At 39.9% G+C, this 19,857-nt stretch overlaps 2 protein-coding genes across 2 annotated transcripts; both read left to right on the top strand.

Moving 5' to 3' along the window:
- The first annotated feature begins 100 nt into the window (after positions 1 to 100).
- On the top strand, positions 101 to 1,238 carry otos (otospiralin). The gene is made up of 4 exons (XM_037693931.1): positions 101 to 138; positions 225 to 288; positions 722 to 745; positions 1,019 to 1,238. Exons 2-4 carry the CDS (start codon positions 231 to 233, stop codon positions 1,204 to 1,206), a joined length of 270 nt encoding a protein of 89 aa, XP_037549859.1. The 5' UTR covers positions 101 to 138; positions 225 to 230; the 3' UTR covers positions 1,207 to 1,238.
- A 794-nt stretch (positions 1,239 to 2,032) lies between these two features.
- Positions 2,033 to 11,991, top strand: cops9 (COP9 signalosome subunit 9). The gene is made up of 3 exons (XM_037693879.1): positions 2,033 to 2,200; positions 3,956 to 4,028; positions 11,780 to 11,991. The coding sequence occupies exons 1-3, from the start codon at positions 2,138 to 2,140 to the stop codon at positions 11,815 to 11,817; spliced, it is 174 nt and encodes a 57-aa protein (XP_037549807.1). The 5' UTR covers positions 2,033 to 2,137; the 3' UTR covers positions 11,818 to 11,991.
- The last annotated feature ends 7,866 nt before the right edge of the window (positions 11,992 to 19,857 follow it).

Raw genomic sequence — 19,857 nt, 5'->3', positions numbered from 1 at the left:
TGTGTGTGTGTGTGTGTGTGTGTGTGTGTGTGTGTGTGTGTGTGTGTGTGAGAGCTCCAGGTTACCCCATCCTCCTTGGAGCCCCTCACTCCACATAGAACCGGTGGTCGAACTGCAGACTCTCCTCACAGCACGCAGGTAAGCATCCATGTGTTCTTTACAGTTTCATGTTATTCTCTTAAACAAAATCTGAAAAAAGATGAATATTTTTGTTTATTTCGAAGAACAAAATGAAACTTGTGGCGTGGCTCGCTGTTCTCCTCTGCCTGTTTGTCTGTCGCCTCGGAGGTGAGTTCTTGATGGGAATAATAAAATCAAAAATTGTGTTTTTATATATTTATTGTGTTTTATATGGGGCTAACTGTATAAATAAAGGTTGAATGAATTTATGTTTCCTATATCTAGTTAAACTTTATTTGTTATTTTACATGTTGGAGTTTTATTTAGACTTTGAGTTTATAGAAATTTGAAATTATGATCAGAATAAACAGGAGATTATTTTATGATGGATAAAAAGTGCAGTCTGTCTGCGTTTCGATCATAAATTCCTTCAGGCTGGGACATTTTGTGTATTTGCGTGTGTGTGTGAATGGTCAGCAGTAATATTTGAGACAGGAAGCTGCATCCCTGCAGTTTGACAGCCCTGAATCCCTTCTTTGTTCATGGAAAGCAGTGGAATGTTTGGGAACGTTAACTTTTTTTCTTCTTCTCCTCCACACAGAGGCCAGAGTTATCCCAGAAGGAGGTACAGTAAAATATGAAGTTTTTTTTTCTACTAGACACTAAAAAAAAACATTTTTAAATTTCATTACTGTAGAAGTTACAGTGGTCACAGAAATCTACACACGTTAAAAAAAATCATCACAAACACTCAGTAGAATAAGATTATTAAGGCTTTGTGAACATGTCTGCATGTTGGTTCAATGGAGAAATGGTGGTTAATTTTCATCTGCTTTATATCGCTGGATTTTTAAAAGCAGATGTCATTCTTCTCTGTCATTCCCTGTATCTCCACCAGTGCCATATGATGAACCTGCAGCTGTTCCCTACTGGCCTTACTCCACGTCTGACTTCTGGAACTACGTTGAATACTTTAGGTCCATTGGAGCGTACAACCAGATCAATGAGATGGCCCGCACCTTCTTCGCCCACCAGCACCTGGGAGACACCCTGGGATATGAGACAAACCAGGGCCATGAGAAGTGAGATGAGAGGAGGCAGCCAGGAAAACAAGTCAATGTAGACGGATAAAAACACAGAGCTGATTTATTTCCCATTTAAATAATATTGTTGGTAGCACAGCCTTATAGATAGACAGCAGCTGTCGATAAGTTGAGGAAATGCAGAATATTTATGTACTGCGAGAAAAATAAATAAAACTTTTTACCATAAATGTCTAAATCAACACATCCTTACATATTGCAAAACTGTTTTATCTTTTTTCTGTAAATCCACAATGAACAGGTTGACAGTCCTTTAAGAAGTAACAAAAATCATTTATTCATATTGTATAGTGTAGTTATTTTTTGATTAGTCTTAAAGAAAAATGCATTATGAGTACTTGTATGTCTTCAAATTTTTTTATTTGTTGTTAGTTTTACGTAAAGAAAAATCCATGCATCTTGTGTTTTAAGAAACCAAATAAACTTAACAGTGCTCTACTCTGTTACTCTGTTTCATTTCTGATATGCTAGGGCCAAAAGAAAAATTAACATACAATATGTTATATATACATATATATATATATATATATATATATATATATATATATATATATATATGCTGCAATATTCTGAAATAGTAAATACCTGATCCTCCCTTAGCGTTTGATATTTTCAAACAAGCTTAAAGATTATTGTTCGTCCATTGTTATTGAGTAATAAATAAATGTAACCCTTTAAATTGTATAGTAAAGTAATGATGTTCGCTCTTATTCAGCAGCATAATAATTATTTTGTCTCTTTGCTGTTCAGTCTGCTTTTGGTTTGGATAGCGGACCGAACGTGAAGAGACTGTGAGGAGAGCCGGACACAAATTAGCGTCGCACACAACTGTTTTGTTTACGAACGCGGGGTTAGTTTAGCTAACCGCCAACATTCGAAAGCTTCGTTAAAAAAGCCGAACTGTCTGTGTGGAGATGAAACCTGCAGTGGACGAGATGTTTCCTGAAGGAGCCGGACCCTACGTGGATCTGGACGAGGTTCGTTAAATTACACAAAGCCAGACAGAGGAGCTGTCGGCGCAAATAAAAATGCTACTTTAAAATGTGTGACGTTTAAAGAAAACCATAAAGGCAAATAAAATGTTTAGCAGCCAGTAAGAAGAATACAACAGTTGGGTCAGATTTATCAAAGATTAATTGAACAATTTTGTTTTCATTAAAATTGTATTTTTTTTCTCAATAAGCTATTTTAACCCACAGTAAAGTCTGACCTGCTAGTCATGATAAAATAAAGATGATTGAAAATCACTCAAAATACAACAGCATGAGAACAACAAGACATTCACTACACAGTCATTTAGTTCCTTCCAGGTCTTTTCTCCATCACATAAAAAGTTATCCATCCCAGGAAGTCAACAGATTGTGTCAAAGGTGACAAGTAGCTCTATAACAGCAGAACCTTTACAGTTTGCTGCTCTGGAGCATGCAGGTATGTGTTGACAAATCATCAGGGTGGAAATACATCAGCAATGACCTTGCAGAAGCAATTGTTGCTTCCCATCAATCTAGGAAGCGTAATGAGGCCATTTCAAAATCATAAAAGCAAAGAAAATTCCTAGAATGATTCAAAACCATCATATTCCATTGGTTAGGCTCTCCATGTCCTGGGTGACTCAATATACACCAGTATATTTTCAAACAATTAGTGTCCATCATTTTTCAGAAGGAAAGATTATTCATGAGTGACAAACAGTCAGTACAGCTGACATTCTCCTCAGTAGATGCACACATTTATAAAATTAAAGTTATGTATCTGTATTCTGATGCTCTGTTAATGTAACTAATCTTTGAATTCTAACATGCTAAATAAACTGTGTTGAAGCTTCCCTTATTTAGTAATAGTAATAATTTAACAGCATTTTCAACCTTTAGAGTTCAGCTGTGACTGTGTTGCAAAGCAGGTTTGTGTATTACATCTCTAAATGTATTTGCACGAGATGAATCTGAGAAATGCTGAAATCTTCTCGGTGTGCAAACATTACACTATCGCTTTGGCAGCTCTAATTTATCATGTTACATCACATAGCTCAGGTAAAGGTATGGATAATTTGCATTCATCAGCTTTCATACACATGATATTGATGTTTTGCTTCTTTAAACCCTTCTCTGTTTGTTACTTTCCACTTTTTCTGCTGATACGTTTTAACCTCGTATAATGTTGAGATCACTTGGTGGGCTCTGCAGAAAAGTGCTTTACCAAAATCTGTACATTTATTTATAAATTCACCTCATCCAGTTAATCTTCTGATTTAGTGAGGAGTTCTGACACAATGTGACTGAATAATTTTAAACATGATTTTAACATTTTGCAGAGATAAATTAGTAAAACAGTTGTCTTCTAAATTTCATTTAAAGTTTCTCTGGTCTTGCAAAACAAACAAAAATACATAAAGAACGATGACTCCAACTTAAAATATGTCCCTTGACTTCTAATATTTGATTAACTTGTTATTGTAAAATGCTGACGAGTTATTACTATTACTGATAAAAATGAAGCCCAGTTGTATTTATGATGATCATCTTAACCTAGAACGTTTGAATAATGATAAAATTTATATATATATGATTTATAACTTTATAAACTAAGAAGGATCTACTGTAACAGACTGCCTTCATTTTATTAAACATTAATACTTTCTTACAGTTTTTATTATCTAATAATTCTACATTGTATTGATGTGTGTAAAAGTACTTTGCTCATGTTCTGTGTTTTGTGATGCTGTGTGTAAACAGGCAGGAGGCAGCAGCGGCCTGCTGATGGACCTAGCAGCAAATGAAAAAGCAGTGCACTCAGATTTTTTTAACGGTATGTCCTTAAATTTTTCTCCTCTACTTAAATAATCACCCTCAGGGTGTGTTGCATCCTGAACTTTAACTCTTCTTATGTGGCCTCATATGTTGCAGATAGTTAAAAGTATTTTGTGGAGTACTTATTTTTCTTGTAGTTTAAAATGATTAAAACGTGTGACATCCTATGGAGAAGTCTGAACTGCAAAAGTAACAAGAATATTCTTTTTTTTTTTTTTTTTTTTTTTATGCGTGGTTAGTTCAGTTATGTTGAACAACGTTAACAGCCTTCTTAAAGAGTTTGATTTTGATTTAAATATCACTACTGAAATAAATAAAGCATTTAAAGCTGTTTTTAATGTGCAACTTTAAAAGTAAACCTGAAAAAAAAAAATCAACAGCATAATTTGACCGTTAAAGTATTTTATTTACTAAATTAACTTATATAAGTTAAAGCTCGGCCAAGGGGAGTAGTGGCGCAGAGGTTAGAGAAGGTGGGCCTGTGATTGGAGGATCGCTGGTTCAACTCCCGGTACCGACAACATCAAAATGTGGGTGAGATAGGTGAAGCACCCACAGCTGGTCTCCACCCTCATTTGCCCCACTCTGGGTCCTTGAGCAAGGCCCTTAACCCCCACCATCTGCTTCCCTGGGCACCCTAGATAGCATCTCTCTGCTCCACACAGAGGGCTGTGGTATCTCTGTGGTCTGTGGTTGCGTCAGGAAGGACATCCGGCGTAAAAATAATTGCCATGTCTTCGTGCGACTTAGTTCACTGTGGTGACCCTGGAAGAAGGGAGCAGCTGAAAGAAGAAAACAAGTTAAAGATCAGCCATGGTTATTTTAGTACCATGAGAGACTTTAAGGTGAAAGTTTAAACTCAAGGCAAACAAGAGTTTAGTGTAAACCTGTTATCTATTTTTCCCCCAAAACCATTTACAGTACTTGCTGCCGTACACGTCTCATCAGTCCAAATATGTCTAATAAAGTGGAAAATACATAAATAAGTCACTTCGCTGTATAAGTCACATCTATTATGCGTCACTGCTGATCACCTGGAAACGTGGGCCAGTGCTGTGCCAGAAATCGATTGACTGCCAAATGGCAGCTATGGGAGCATGCACTGGAGGTTTACAAGAATTTAAGAAGATTAACACTTAAAAACAATTATTTGTTTGCTTGACATTATATTAAAGGTGTGTCTCAGTTGAACTTTTACTTAATAAATGCACTTTAATGGTTAAATAAGCTGCGTTTTTACTGGGCGGAGTGGTGAAATGCAGCTGATTTGACATTTGCTCCAGGAGTTCGGGCGAGACGAAGGTGGCTTGCCATATTGGTTGAGGGTCCTTCTAGTGGTTGAAAATGGTAGTGCTCAATATTTTCCATGTCAGAATGAATGAAATTGTCAGATCTCAGCCAAATATTGTGTTAAAAATATGGAAAAAAAACTTATATTAGTCACTTTGGTGTATAAGTCGCAGGGCATGCAAATTTATGCAAAAAGGTGCGACTTATATGGTGAAATCTGTGGTAGTCTTTCCACTTTAATCCTCAATAAATATTATTTTTCCTCTCTAAACACCAAAGAACATACGAACATAACACAGACATAGAGGACGCCCCAAAACACCATACTAATCTCTTTTCTGTCTCGCAGCGCTGGCTCCGAGTTGAACAGTTTTGGCTCGATGGCACATGGCCTAGAAATAAAATAGCTGATTGTTTAAAAAGAAAGGGGTACAAGAGGGTGGTAAAGTGCGTTTATAGCTGCTTTCAGACCGAAACTCCACAGGACACCTCGCCAGTCAGCTGCTTTAAAACGCCTGCACACATCAGAGCTCCTTCAGATCACTTGAGATGTTAAAACGAACTTGACAAGCTAAAATGTTGCACTTTTAAGTATTTGACCCATGTATTTAGTCATGATATAAAATTATATGACTTATTAGCTGTAAAATAACCACGTGGTACCTTTTAACTTCAGCCTTATTAGTGTTAGCAGTCTACAACGTGAGGATGAGATGATCCGAAGAATAGATGAAATGCTAATCTGACACCTCTGATGAAGAGAAGTCAGAAGCACATGGTGATCGTGCAGTTTGCTGCAGAGTGACGTGTCTTTGGATTCATTACCAGCAGCAGAGCGTGGACTCTTCTGAGCTGCTTCAGAGTCGGTGTTAATTAGATCCTGCTGGTTGGATCTGCTGCCTGCAACGTCCACCTTTCTAACCAGCACCAACTGCTTGAACGTCTGATCCATTTGTTTCTGGTTTATGTTGTGAATAAACACTGCGTTTTTTGTGCTACATTCAAATGTAAAACTAGCAAGTACTCAATACAGCATGCTTCTTTTTAAAAGTCTAATAAAGAATGTGTTTTGGCTAACAAAAATCAAAAAAGTTATAAATGTAGCTTGTTTTCTGATCGCCTTTTAAAATAATTCACACAAATTTTGAATTAATAATAAGCGATTCTTAAAAATAACTTGGATCTCTTCGTTTTCTGTGATCACTGAAGTGTGACGTCATCAGAGACTAGTAAAAGATCACGACCAAAGAAGTGAATAGCTAGAAATGGTTTTCCATGAAAACCGACCCACAACTACAACTCTTTATTCTTCACTTTCCCAAAAGTTGAGAAGGTTCGACTCATTTTGTTACTTTAAACAACCCAAAGTTGTATGACATATTTTATCTATTATTTATTCCTAAATCTTAAGTGAAAAAGGTAGTAAATTATATATAAGAGTCAGCTCCTCCTCACGTATACTACATACTGTACTGCCCTTTATAGTTCCATAAGAAATATTATGATTATTACACATTTAGTCCTAACTCTACTGTCTCTGTTCTTGTAAATCTTGACTCCCTTGAGCCTTATCTTAAGCAGTCTGTTACAAATTTCAGGATGGTTTTAGACTCTGACTTTCTTCATTAAGGAGTTTAAAAAACTGCTAAAATCATCTCACAACATATACAAACTTATTGTTTTAATTAATACAATGTTTCTCAAAAAACAAACAAACTGATGAGCTTGTCAGCAGGTAAGGGGCGTTTACCTTAGGGACAAATTGAGGTTGTCAATTGGTCAGTTGCTGACGCCTTCTGAGCTGATTGACAGGTCGCACAGTCGAGGATCCGATTGAAGAAGGAAAAAACCCGAGAGCTGCAGCAGCTGCGCTGGGAGGAGGCAGGGCTGCACAAATGCAGTGGAGGCGCAGCAGTTTGTGCAGCGCAGGGCTCCAAGTAAAGCAGGAGAAAAACAGATATTTTGCTTGTGCCCTCACTTCCCTGGGCCCCTTAAAGATCATGGGCCCCTGGGCAGTTGCACATATTGTTAATCCGGTCTTGCCTCTCCCCCATCAACTCCTCTGAGACAGTCATGCCAATGTGGTTCAAAACACCAAAGTTTATGCTCAATAATCCAGGTATAAATCCAACTATGTTCAGTCAGGTCATCTGGACGCTTTTTTTTCCAACTATGGAGTATGCTGTTTGTTTAAATCAGTTTGTTTGGTGGCTCCTCAGATTGAAGAAGTCCTTTGGATGAAGGAGGAAACATCTCAGCAAAAAAAGAAACCTTCCAGATGACCTGACTGAACGTTGTTGGATTTTTACCTGGATTATTGAGCATGAACTTTGCGCTTCCTGTAATCACTCCATTTTGGGATTTGTACACAAAAATGCTAAAAACAAGTCATACAATTTTTTTAATCAGTAAAATTGGCCACTGTAATGCTTCACTACAAGAAAAACATAATGATTTTAACATTTTATTTCATTTGACCTTTAAGCTTGAGTCATGTGTGTCTTTTGAAAATAGAGCACATTTTATATAAATGCTTAAACATCTATAAATCTCATGCTAGTTTCTGTTTTGAGTAAGTAAGTGCATCTAAACAGTCGACCAAGTTTTTCTTCTATTATAGAGGATAGTGATTATAAAATGATCACAGATGCACCTCACTGCATCAGAATATGTTTAAAAACCACACTATTACTTCTCACTGGGGCTTTAGTTCAGGGTAAATCAAATCTAACTAATTCAAAACCAGTTTTAGTTGAAGGCCATTTCGGTGCTCCCCACAGCAGTAGCCTGTGCAGGCATCTTGTAATTATTAAGACATTTTTAAAGGTCAGCGCGTCGTTTCAAACAGCCACTAACCAGCAGCTTCTCTTCATACAGCTGAGGAAGAGCCTGACGTAAACTTCACACAGTCACATCACTCTGTGGAAAATGTCTCTGCAATCAGTGCTCCCATTTGAATATTAAAGTGTGAGTTCATCCAGACCTTTTTCTTTACTTCCTGCTGGATGAATAAAAAAAAAAAAAGGAATGGTACTGTTTACAGTTGTTACAGACTACACCAGAGTTCATGGTATAAAGTTCCAGGTATAAAATCTAATAATGTTCAGTCAGGTCATCTGGACGTTTTTTTTTTTTTTTTGAGCTGAGACATTTCGTCCGTCATCCAACGGACTTCTTCAATCTGAGGAGCCACCAAAACAAAACTGATTCTCCACCAACAAAATACTCCAAAGTGGAAAAAAACAGTTTGCTGGTGCTAAGATGGCCTCTGGGGTAGAGTTGCATTCGGGCCCAAAAAATCCTATTCGACCCGGCCCCAGGCCATCATTTCCGAACCCCACCCGACCCGATGAATTAACAGTAATTACTGGTCCGAACCCGAAAATAATTGACATTAGCTTTGACTTCTTATATAGTTATTAACGGTTGGGGGCGTGTGGCTGAATAAAAAGGGACAGAAGATTGGAGCTGAGGGGGTGTTTGTCCTTTACTAATTGGCTTTTATGTATGTGAATGTTCCTGTAAAGTGCCCTGAGACAACTTTGTTGTGATTTGGCGCTATATAAAAAAAACTGAATTGAATTGTCCTTTCATGGCCGTCAAAGTGCATTTAAACCGTTTCTGCCTGCATTCTGCATTAAGACCGCTCTGACATGTCTGCTTTGGGATCTCACCTATTTGGGTCATCGGCCGCGTGCGTCCACTGAGTGCAGCGGCTAAACGTCCATTTGGGTGATGGATTGCTTCCTGGCAGTATAGTCCCATCTGAAGCTTAACTGAACTTTTTTTTACCTCTTTCAAGCCCGGTCAGCTCGCGGTGAAATGGCCTTGTGCAGTTGGTGATTGTATGGCAAGCCATGTTTCCATATAATTGGATTCAATTCAATTCAAAAATACTTTATTAATCCCAAAGGGAAATTATTTGTTGTTGTAACTCGTTATCCTCATTTCATTAAGAGATGTTAGAGATAATGATGTCTGTAGACAGGAAGGATCTCTTGTAAAGGTCCATCCCACAGTGGATCCTAAGAAACTGGCAGCAGATGCCGTTCGATCCGTCCACCCAGACTCGGCTGGCCTCTCGGTTTCCCCAGGCTGTAGGACCGCCCAAATGCAGGCCAGAACTCCTCCCAGAGCGATGGCCACTCCTCCCAGCAGTCTGCCGAGCTCCTCGTCACTGCGGACATCCAACTGTACGTGCTAAGGGACGATCCTGTCCTTCCGCTGTCATGAGCCGTGTTTCCTGCTAGTTCCAGGATCTCAGTGGTCAGGCACTCAAGCATAGCTGGCAGGTAGATGAGAATGCATCCACAGAACATCCTTTTCAACTCTTTTGAGATTTGGGGCTGTAGTTGAGATATTATTTGAGCTTTTGAGATGTTAATCAGCTGCTGTTGGTTGTAGAAAACTGCCTTGTTGCCATGGTTACGCATCATAACAAATGTCCAAAACTAAAAAAAAGTTTCAGTAAAAATTCTTCCAGCTGCACTGCATCTGAAACCAGAGGAAACAATCATCCAAAAACTGTGATTTACATCCAGAAAAAGAGGAATTAAAGTTTCCAAAAGCAAAATCTCTGAATGAAAGTTTCAGAGCTGTTCCAACCTTGAGCGGCGCAATTCTAGAACAATTTTTAAAGTATTTTTGAATTGAATTGAATTGAATTGATTGCAGCTGATCCGCTGATGCAATCAAAAGCATGACCCGGCCCGCCCATACTGCACATTATCATGCCCAGCCCACCCCGAATTGGGGTCGGACTGGCCCGGGCTGCTTTGGGCCCTGGTTCGAAATAACAGCTCTACTCTGGGTCCCGCCCTCTCCCTCATTAACTCCTCTGAGACAATCATGTCAAAGTGGTTCAAAACACCAAAGTTCATGCTCCATGTATAAAAGCCAACAATGTTCAGTCAGGTCCATTGGACGATTTCTTTTTTTTTTTTTGTTAAAATGTTTTGTCCTTCATCCAAAGGACTTCATCAGTCTGAGCTACAACAAACTCAGTCCCATAAGTGGCTTACTCACATAGTCTGGTGGAGATTTACTGGTGAAGATTCTCATTTACTGACATAGTGGACCAACCAGTTTTATGGTGATTCAGAAACCATCTTATCACCATAAAACTGGTGTGTTTGAATTAGAGTTGCATTCGGGTCCAAAAAAATCCGACCCGGCCCCAGCCCGTAGCCATCATTTCCGAACCCCACCCGATCTGACGAATTAATAGTAATTGCAGGTCCGACACCCCCCCAACTGACTGCTTATATAGTTATCATCGGTTGGTGGACGTGGCTAAGGGGGCAGAAGACTGGAGCTGACGGGGGAGTTTTTTTCCTTTCATGGCTGTCAAAGTGCATTAAATCCCTGCTTCTGCCTGCATTCTGCATTATTCAAACATGGATCCTGCTCTGACATGTTGGATATTTTGGGATCTCACCTGTTTGGGTCGTCAGCCAAGCACGTCCACCTCGGCTGAATGAGCGTCCATTTGGGCAATGGATCGCTGACAGTAGTCCATCTGAAGCTTAACTGAACTTTTTACCTCTTTCAAGGCCGGTCAGCGCATGGTGAAATGGCCGTGTGCAGTTGGTGATTATATGGCAAGCCATGTTGCAATATAATTGGATCGTCAGCCGCACGCGTCCGCTGACTCAATCAAAAGCCGGACACCAACCCGGCCCGCACATTATTATGGACCGTCTCGGCCCTGATCTGGGTTGGGCGGGGCCAGGCTCTAGGTTCGGGTTAGAAATGACAGCTCTAGTTTGACTATCCTTTAAGTTCAGAAAACCAAACAATCATATTTCTATGTATTTATGTGAGTTCCAGTACTTTGTAGTCCGATACTGTGGAGTGAAAAAATTAGCGTGGAGGTAAGTCCGTTCTCACGGCATCTCAAAAATTAGTGTGAATTTATGCAACGTTCATTTTGAGTCATCCCGACTTGTGCGTGGATCCTGACGCACCAATAATACACGAGGCCCCTGGAGAAGATAACGATGCAAGGCTGTTATTTTGGTTTCTGCCAATTATTTCTTTAATGATAAATTCTGAGAAATCTGTGAGAGATCTGCTCCAAAAACACTGATCTGTTCAGCAGTTTTAATGAGCAAACCGAAGAGGCCGGGCGTTTCAGTTTGTTTGTTTTTAAGTGTTGTCTTTGTGCCAAGAGGTGAAATACTGCCTTGAGTTTTTAAGGTTATGCAACTATAATAAATGTACGTGGGTGGGACGGGAGCAGCTTTCATGAGATTGCAAACCATGTAAAGAAACTAAACCCTCCTGGATAGAAGCCAGCAGGTTCTGCTGGAAGTTCGAGCTCATATCTGTGTGTCATTATGGTCAGCATAATTAGCTGAGGGTGCAGGAGTGTTTGAAGAAAACAGCTGGACTAATTTGGACCTTGTTCTCTTTTTGTCTCTGTCTTCCTCCTGCATATTTCTGCTTTCCATTATGCAGACTTTGAGGATCTCTTTGACGACGATGACCTGCAGTGATCGCAGCTTCCGAGCATCCGTGGGATTCTGTGAACATGTGCATAAAAAAGAAGCGAAGAAGATGGGCCTCCTCTCCTATAATTACTGTCTTACTTGTACATCCTCCTCTCTTATATGTGATTCAGCACCATATTAAAATAAAGCTGTTATGTTTTCCCCAAAGAAACAAAAAAATCGCAGTGATCCAGGTGTTTGTGGATTCTGAGAGTCTCTTACATTCCAGCCCCGGAGAAAATGATGAGGATGGTTTTGTGGCTGTCATGTTTGAATTTGCTCCTGCCTGGATTGAAGGTTTGTGGGTTCAGAGAAACATCTGTTTGCAAAGATAATTACACACAAGATTTACTGCTAACACGGCCTGTAAATATTCAGTGGAGGGACAACAGGGCAGGAAAAATGTGAAGTACTTGAAGCCGAGCTGCAGAACAGCTAAACTTTGAGACAACATAATTTTTTTTGTAGATTTTATTTTATTTTTTTCAATAAAGTAACTTTAGACTGACTTACCCAAAATAATTCAGGGAATTATAAAAGTGTCAGAAAAGAAACTAAAATCTGCACAGTTGTCTCTTAAAACACATTTTTAAATAATTTTTGTCAGAACTCTTTCTGTGAAGTATTAAAAAGTTAGAACCTGTTTTCAGGAATATTTTCTATCATTAAGCTGCAGGAGCTTTAATAAATGTTTATAAAACTGCATGGTTAAATCAAGTCAAATATTCAAAATCAGAACTGTAGCATGAATGGTGAAATCTTGAAGTGCCTCTTTGTCCACTGTTTGATTAATTTATTAATTTATTTAGTAAATATGCCTAAGTGCTACATGAAATTTCAGAGTAAATAAAAAATGAATCGGGCAGCACGGTGGCGCAACTGGTAGAGCTGCTGCCTCTCAGCGAACAGGTCGCTGGTTCAAACCCCGGTCCAGGGGCCTTCTGGGTGGAGTTTGCATGTTCTCTCCGTGCATGCGTGGGTTTCCTCCGGGTACTCCGGTTGCCTCCCACAGACCAAAAACATGCATGTTAGGCTGATTGGTAACTCTAAATTGTCCCTAGGTGTGAGTGAGAGTGAATGGTTGTTTGTCTCGTTTGTCTCTATGTGTCCCTGTGATGGACTTGCGACCCGTCCAGGGTGTACCCCGCCCCTCGCACAGTGATTGCTGGACATGGGCACCAGCGACCCCCTTGACCCAAAATGGAATAAACGGGTAAAGACAATGGATGGATGGATGGATAAAAAATGAATCCACTTTTTTATTTTTTTTTTTACTACAAATGAGCAGTGAAGCGCAGCCTGGAGGGAACTGCTGCCGGTGTTCCAGACTTTAGTGTGGTTTGTCTGACGGTCGTACGTTTCAGTCCTCCCTGTCAGAATAAAATTTGTAACATGCAGCATTGAATGCCATGACTGAATGTATGACCAATTATACAAACTTCTGTGTAAACAGCACCATCCCCACCAGAACAGTGAGATGCTTCCCCAGTAACAAACCCTGGATCACCACTGCCCTGAAGGAACTGCTAAACCAGAAAAAAAGAGCCTTCAGGGAGGGAGACGGAATTACTGAGGAGTACACAGAAGAAACTAAAAGTCAAGATCAGAAACAGCAAGGAGGTGTACAAGAAGAAGCTAGAGAGCAAGCTCCAGCAGAACAATATCAGAGAGGTGTGGTCAGGGATGGAAAAGTTCACAGGCTTCAAGCAGAAGCAGGATCAGAAGGATGGAAGCCTGGACAGAGCCACTGAACTGAACACATTCTTCAATAGGTTCAGTTCAGGAACAAGCTCAGCATCCTCCTCTCTTGCCCACAGCCTAATATATATACAACCCTCTTTTGGCCCAAGACTGTCCTGTCACACCTCAGATATTTTATCTACCATCTCGGTCATGGACCCTTCTTCTTCTACATGTTGGTCTTCAACCAAATCAGAAGATGCTGATACCTCCTTTGCCTCCCTCCTCTGTGTCTCTAGAAGTCAGTTGAGGAAGCAGCTGGAGAGACTGAACCGGAATAAGGCTGCAGGTCCAGATGGTGTCAGTCCTGAAGGTCTGTGCAGAGCAGCTCTGTGGGGTTCTGCAGCACCTCTTCAACCTTAGTCTGACCCAGGAGAAGGTTCCAGTGTTGTGGAAAACCTCCTGCCTTGTTCCACTACCAAAGAAACCTCACCCATCAGTCCTCAATGACTACCTGTTGCCCTGACATCCCACATCATGAAGTTCCTAGAGAGACTTCTGCTGACCCACCTGACTAGACAAACAAGCACATATCAGGACCACTGCAGTTTGCTTATCGGCATGGACTTGGAGTTGAAGATGCCATCATACACCTGCTTCAGCAAACTCACTGTCATCTAAGGCAGACAGCACTGTGAGAGTCATGTTCTTTGATTTCTCCAGTGCATTTAACACAATCCAGCCTGATTTGCTTTGTCGTAAACTCCAGAAGACTCAGGTGGAGGCCTCAACAATCACCTGGATCAAAGACTACCTGACAAACAGACCACAGTTTGTGAGACTGAAGGGTTGTGTGTCTAACCAGGTGGTCAGTAGCTCAGGAGCACCACAGGGGACTGTACTCTCACCATTCCTTTTCACTCTATGCCTCAGATTTCCAGTACAAAACAGACTCCTGTCGTCTGCAGAAATATTCAGCTGACTCTGCAGTAGTCGGGTGTATCAGAGATGGACAAGAAGCTGAGTGGTGGACCGCTTTGTGGCATGGTGTGGAAACAATCATCTCATCTTCAATGTGAACACAACAAAGGACATGATTGTAGATTTCAGGAGAAACAGGACCAACCCTATTTCCATCATCGGAGAAGAAGTGGAGGTGGTGGACAAGTATAAATACTTTGGAGTTCACCTGGACAATAGACTGGACTGGAAATGCAACAGTGAAGTCATCTGCAAGAAGGGTCAGAGCAGTACTTCTTGAGGAAGCTGAAGTCCTTCAACGTTTGCAGCAAGATGCTGCATATCTTTTATAAGTCTGTTGTAGAGAGCGCTATCTCTTCTGCCATCATCTCTTGTCTATTGTTGTTGCTGTTGTCTATTGTTATCATTCTTTGTTGGAATCAGGTCTCTCTTGTAAACGAGTCCTCAAGGCTCAATGGGATTAGGTCATTAAGGATCAAAAACATATCTAGAAGACGAATGATGAACACTAGATACAATCATTTGTTTCTTTGCCAGTAAGGCTGATTTAGCCATTTCCTCACCCTTCAAACACCATCCATCCATTATCTTTACCCGCTTATTCCATTTTGGGTCACGGGAATCACCGGTGCCCATGTCCAGCAATCACTGTGCGAGGGGCGGGGTACACCCTGGACGGGTCGCAAGTCCATCACAGGGACACATAGAGACAAACGAGACAAACAACCATTCACTCTCTCACTCACACCTAGGGACAATTTAGAGTTACCAATCAGCCTAAAATGCATGTTTTTGGTCTGTGGGAGGAAACCAGAGCACCCGGAGAAAACCCATGCATGCATGAAGAGAACATGCAAACTCCACCCAGAAAGGCCCCTGGGCTGGGGTTTGAACCAAGAACCTGCTCGCTGAGAGGCACCTTCAAACACCAATTAATCTATTTTTTCTAAAAGAGAGAAACCATTTAAAGGAACATTTTGAGATACTTTTAGTAAACTAATGGTTGTATACTCATTATAAAATAGAAAAGAAAGTCCTCCAAATCCTCAAAGTAACAGCACATTCAGGGGACATAATTGGACTTTGCAGGACAACTTACTGTGCCACAGCTGCTATTTACAGTGGTGCTTGAAAGTTTTTGAAGCTGTTAGAATTTTCTGTATTTCTGCATAAAAATGATTTAAAGCATCATTTGATTTTCTCACAAGTCCTAAAAAGTAGATAAAGAGAACCCAGTTAAACAAATGAGACAAAAATATTATACTTGGTCATTTATTTATTGAGGAAAATTATTCAATATTTATTTATATATTTGTGAGTGACAAAAAAACGAGAACCTATAGGATAATGGTTAATTTGAAGGTGAAATTAGAGTCAGGTGTTTTCAATCAATGGGATGTTGATCTGGTGTGGGTGGGCAGGGCACCCTGTTTGATTTAAAGAATAGGGATTTATCACAGTCTGCTCTTCACAACATGTTTGAAGATGTGGATCATGTCAGGAACAAAGGAGATTTCTGAGGAGCTCAGAAAAAGAGTTGTTGATGCTCATCAGGCTGGAAAAGGTTACAGGGGGGTGGGGGGGTTAGGACGCTTGACAGAATCGGAGCTGCATTCACACACAGGCTTGTTAAGTGTTGCTCTCTAAAATAGTAATTTCAATTCAACCTTTATTTACACAGGTTGTTAGTCTCATTGAGCCTTGCCATTTACAAGACAGAACTGTTTTTAGTCAAGTTAATCAAATGTTTACAGATGTTTAACAACCTGTTAAAATAAACCAAAATGCTGGAAATGGCATCTCTTTTATTCCAAATTTTCTGGGGGAGGACCCACAAACTGTCTCTTCCTTTTATTATGAATTGGTGAAAATGTGCATGTTTATTTACAAAGTAGATGAAACTGTTCTGAAAGTAGTTCCAAACAAGGTTCACATCATCAGTAAGAAGAATATGTTGCCAGTCAAAATGAAACAGGTCTCCAAGTTCACTGTTCACTGAAATGCTTCATCCCTTTCTGAATTAGTCTAGGCTTGGTGCGAGGCAGTTTAGTGTCCCTGATCACACCGACAATGCAGTGGTCACTCATATCATCAGCATAAACACCCAACCCAGGAAATTTGTGAGGCATATTTGTTAAAAAGAGATCTAAAATAGACATTTTTCCTGGGCATTTTTTATTTGGGCTGGTGCGGTGTTACTGATTTGAGTATTTTGATTTGAGCATGGCAGGAATGCAAGGAGAAAGACACTGCTTTCCAAAAAGGAAATTGCTGCTCAACTACAGTTGGCTAAGGATCACGTGAACAAGCCAGAAGGCTATTGGAAGAATGTTTTGTGGATGGATGAGACCAAAATAGAACTTTTTGATTGTAATGAAAATTATGTTCGGATAATGGAAAACACTGCATTCCTACAGAAGAACCTTATTCCATCTGTGAAACATGGTGGTGATAGTATTATGGTCTGGGCCTGTTTTGCTGCATCGGGGCCAGGACAGCATGCCATCATTGATGGAACAATGAATTCTGAATTATATCAGAGATTTCTAAAAGAAAATGTCAGAACATCTGTCCATGAACTGAATCTCAAGACAAGGTGGGTCATGCAGTGAGACAGTGACACAAGTGGTTCTATCAAAGAACGGTTCAAGTAGAATGAAGTTCATGTTTTGGAATGGCCAAGTCAAAGTCCTGACCTTAATCTAATCCAAATGTTTTTACAGATATCTGGGTGTTCACCTAGATAATCTGTTCAAGTGGGAAATTCATGTTAATACAGTGACTTGCGAAAGTATTCGGCTCCCTTGAACTTTTCAACCTTTTGCCTTCAGGCTTCAAACATTGTGTCTGTTGTGGAGAAGTTTAAAGCCGGATTTGGATACAAAAAGACTTCCCAAGCTTTAAACATCCCAAGGAGCACTGTGCAAGCAATCATATTGAAATGGAAGGAGTATCAGACCACTGCAAATCTACCAAGACCCGGCCGTCCCTCTAAACTTTTATCTTGAACAAGGAGAAGACTGATCAGAGATGCAGCCAAGAGGCCCATGATCACTCTGGATGAAGTGCAGAGATCTACAGCTGAGGTGGGAGAGTCTGTCCATTGGACAACAATCAGTCATACACTGCACAAATCTGGCCTTTATGGAAGAGTGGCAAGAAGAAAGCCATTTCTCAAAGATATCCATAAAAAGTGTTGTTTAAAGTTTGCCACAAGCACCTGGGAGACACACCAAACATGTGGAAGAAGGTGCTCTGGTCAGATGAAACCAAAATCGAACTGTTTGTCCACAATGCAAAACGACATGTTTGGTGTAAAAGCAACACAGCTCATCACCCTGAACACACCATCCCCACTGTCAAACATGGTGGTGGCAGCATCATGGTTTGGGCCTGCTTTTCGTCAGCAGGGACAGGGAAGATAGTCAGAATTGATGGGAAGATGGATGGGGCTAAATACAGGACCATTCTGGAAGAAAACCTGTTTGAGTCTGCAAGAGACCTGAGACTGGGATGGAGATTTATCTTCCAACAAGACAATGATCCAAAACATAAAGCCACATCTACAATGGAATGATTCACAAATAAACGTATCCAGGTGTTGGAATGGCCAAGTCAAAGTCCAGACCTGAATCCAATCGAGAATCTGTGGAAAGAGCTGAAGACTGCTGTTCACAAACGCTCTCCATCCAACCTCACTGAGCTCGAGATGTTTTGCAAAGAAGAATGGACAAGAATTTCAGTCTCTCCAGGTACAAAACTGATAGAGACATACCCCAAGAGACTTGCAGCTGGAATTGCAGCAAAAGGCGGCGCTACAAAGTATTAACGCAAGGGGGCCGAATAATATTGCACGCCCCACTTTTCAGTTTTTTATTTGTTATAAAAGTTTGACACATCCAATAAATTTCATTCCACTTCATGATTGTGTCCCACTTGTTGTTGATTCTTCACAAAAAATTAAAATTTTATATCTTTATGTTTGAAGCCTGAAATGTGGCAAAAGGTTGAAAAGTTCAAGGGGGCTGAATACTTTCGCAAGGCACTGTATGTTGTGCTCTCGGATACAGCAGAGATTATATTTTTTACGAAGATTACGAATCTTTGGGGTTAATCAGAAGCTTATGGTTTTATTCTATCAGGCCGTATTGGAAAGTATCATCAGGTGTGGAATGTCTTCGTGGTATGGTAACTCTGTGCAACTTAAATCTAAACTTAATCGCATGGTACAAACTGCAATGAAGGTGATAGGAAGAACTGATCACCCCTCCCTGCAGTCTGTCTATGATGAGTCTGTCCTCAGACTTGCTCGGAGGGTGCTGTCTGACCCTGCTCACATCCTCAACTCACAATACGAACAGTTACCATCTGGAAAATGGTTTAGAATCCCAGCTTGTAGACTTAACAGATTTAAGAAATAATTTGTCCCTACATAAATCAGATTGTTAAACAAAGGAGGCATATAATTTTTTGTTATGCACAATGATCTGGTCTCATTGTTGTGTCGTTTACTTGCTGGAATGTATGTGGGAATGTGCAATATGTGTTTTTATTGAATTATGTGATTTTATTAATAGGTGTTTTATATTTTTGTATTTTATTATGGGGTTCACATGATTTTATTGGTTGTAGTGTATTTAATTGCAGAAGAAGCTTTGTTAGTGCGTGATATCCAAGACAAATTTCCCTTCGGGGACAATAAAGTATATATCTATCTATCTATCTACCATGTTGTGGAAGGACCTGAAGCAGCAGTTAATGTGAGAAAACCACCAACATCCAGAGTTGAAGCTGTTCTGTACGGAGGAATGGGCTAAAACTCCTCCGAGCCGGTGTGCAGGACTGATCAGCAGTTACCAGAAACATTTAACTGCAGTTATTGCAGCCGGGAGGGGGGTGTCTCACCAGATACTGAAGGCAAATGTTCACATGCTTTTGCCACTCACAAATATGTAATATTGGATCATTTTCCTCAGTAAATAAATGATCAAGTATAATATTTTTGTCTCATTTGCTTAACTGGGTTCTCTTTATCTACTTTTAGGACTTGTGTGAAAATCTGATGTTTTAGGTCAAATTTAAAATAGACAATTCTAAAGGGTTCACAAACGTTCAAGCACCATTTTAAACTTGAATTAATCTAAAAATAGCATCATGATCACATATTCTCTTTGAACCATCCCATAAAACATTTAAAATCTAATTTTGCCTAAATGTACACTTTTTTTTTTTTTTTATGAAATCACATTTGGTATGAGAAAAATCTATATTTCTCTGGTTTAATTATTTTAAAAGTAATTAAACCAAGTCTGAGGCTGGCCAAGATTTAAAACTCATAGCATCTTTGAGTGTTGTAAGTGAATTGTAACATTATCCTGTCAGATT

Source organism: Nematolebias whitei, chromosome 20 (genome assembly GCF_014905685.2).
Source record: "Nematolebias whitei isolate Nwh7 chromosome 20, NemWhi1, whole genome shotgun sequence".
NCBI classification, from domain to species: domain Eukaryota; kingdom Metazoa; phylum Chordata; class Actinopteri; order Cyprinodontiformes; family Rivulidae; genus Nematolebias; species Nematolebias whitei.
Note: the sequence above shows the minus strand (reverse complement) of the source record. Positions and strands in the feature narration are given on the sequence as shown.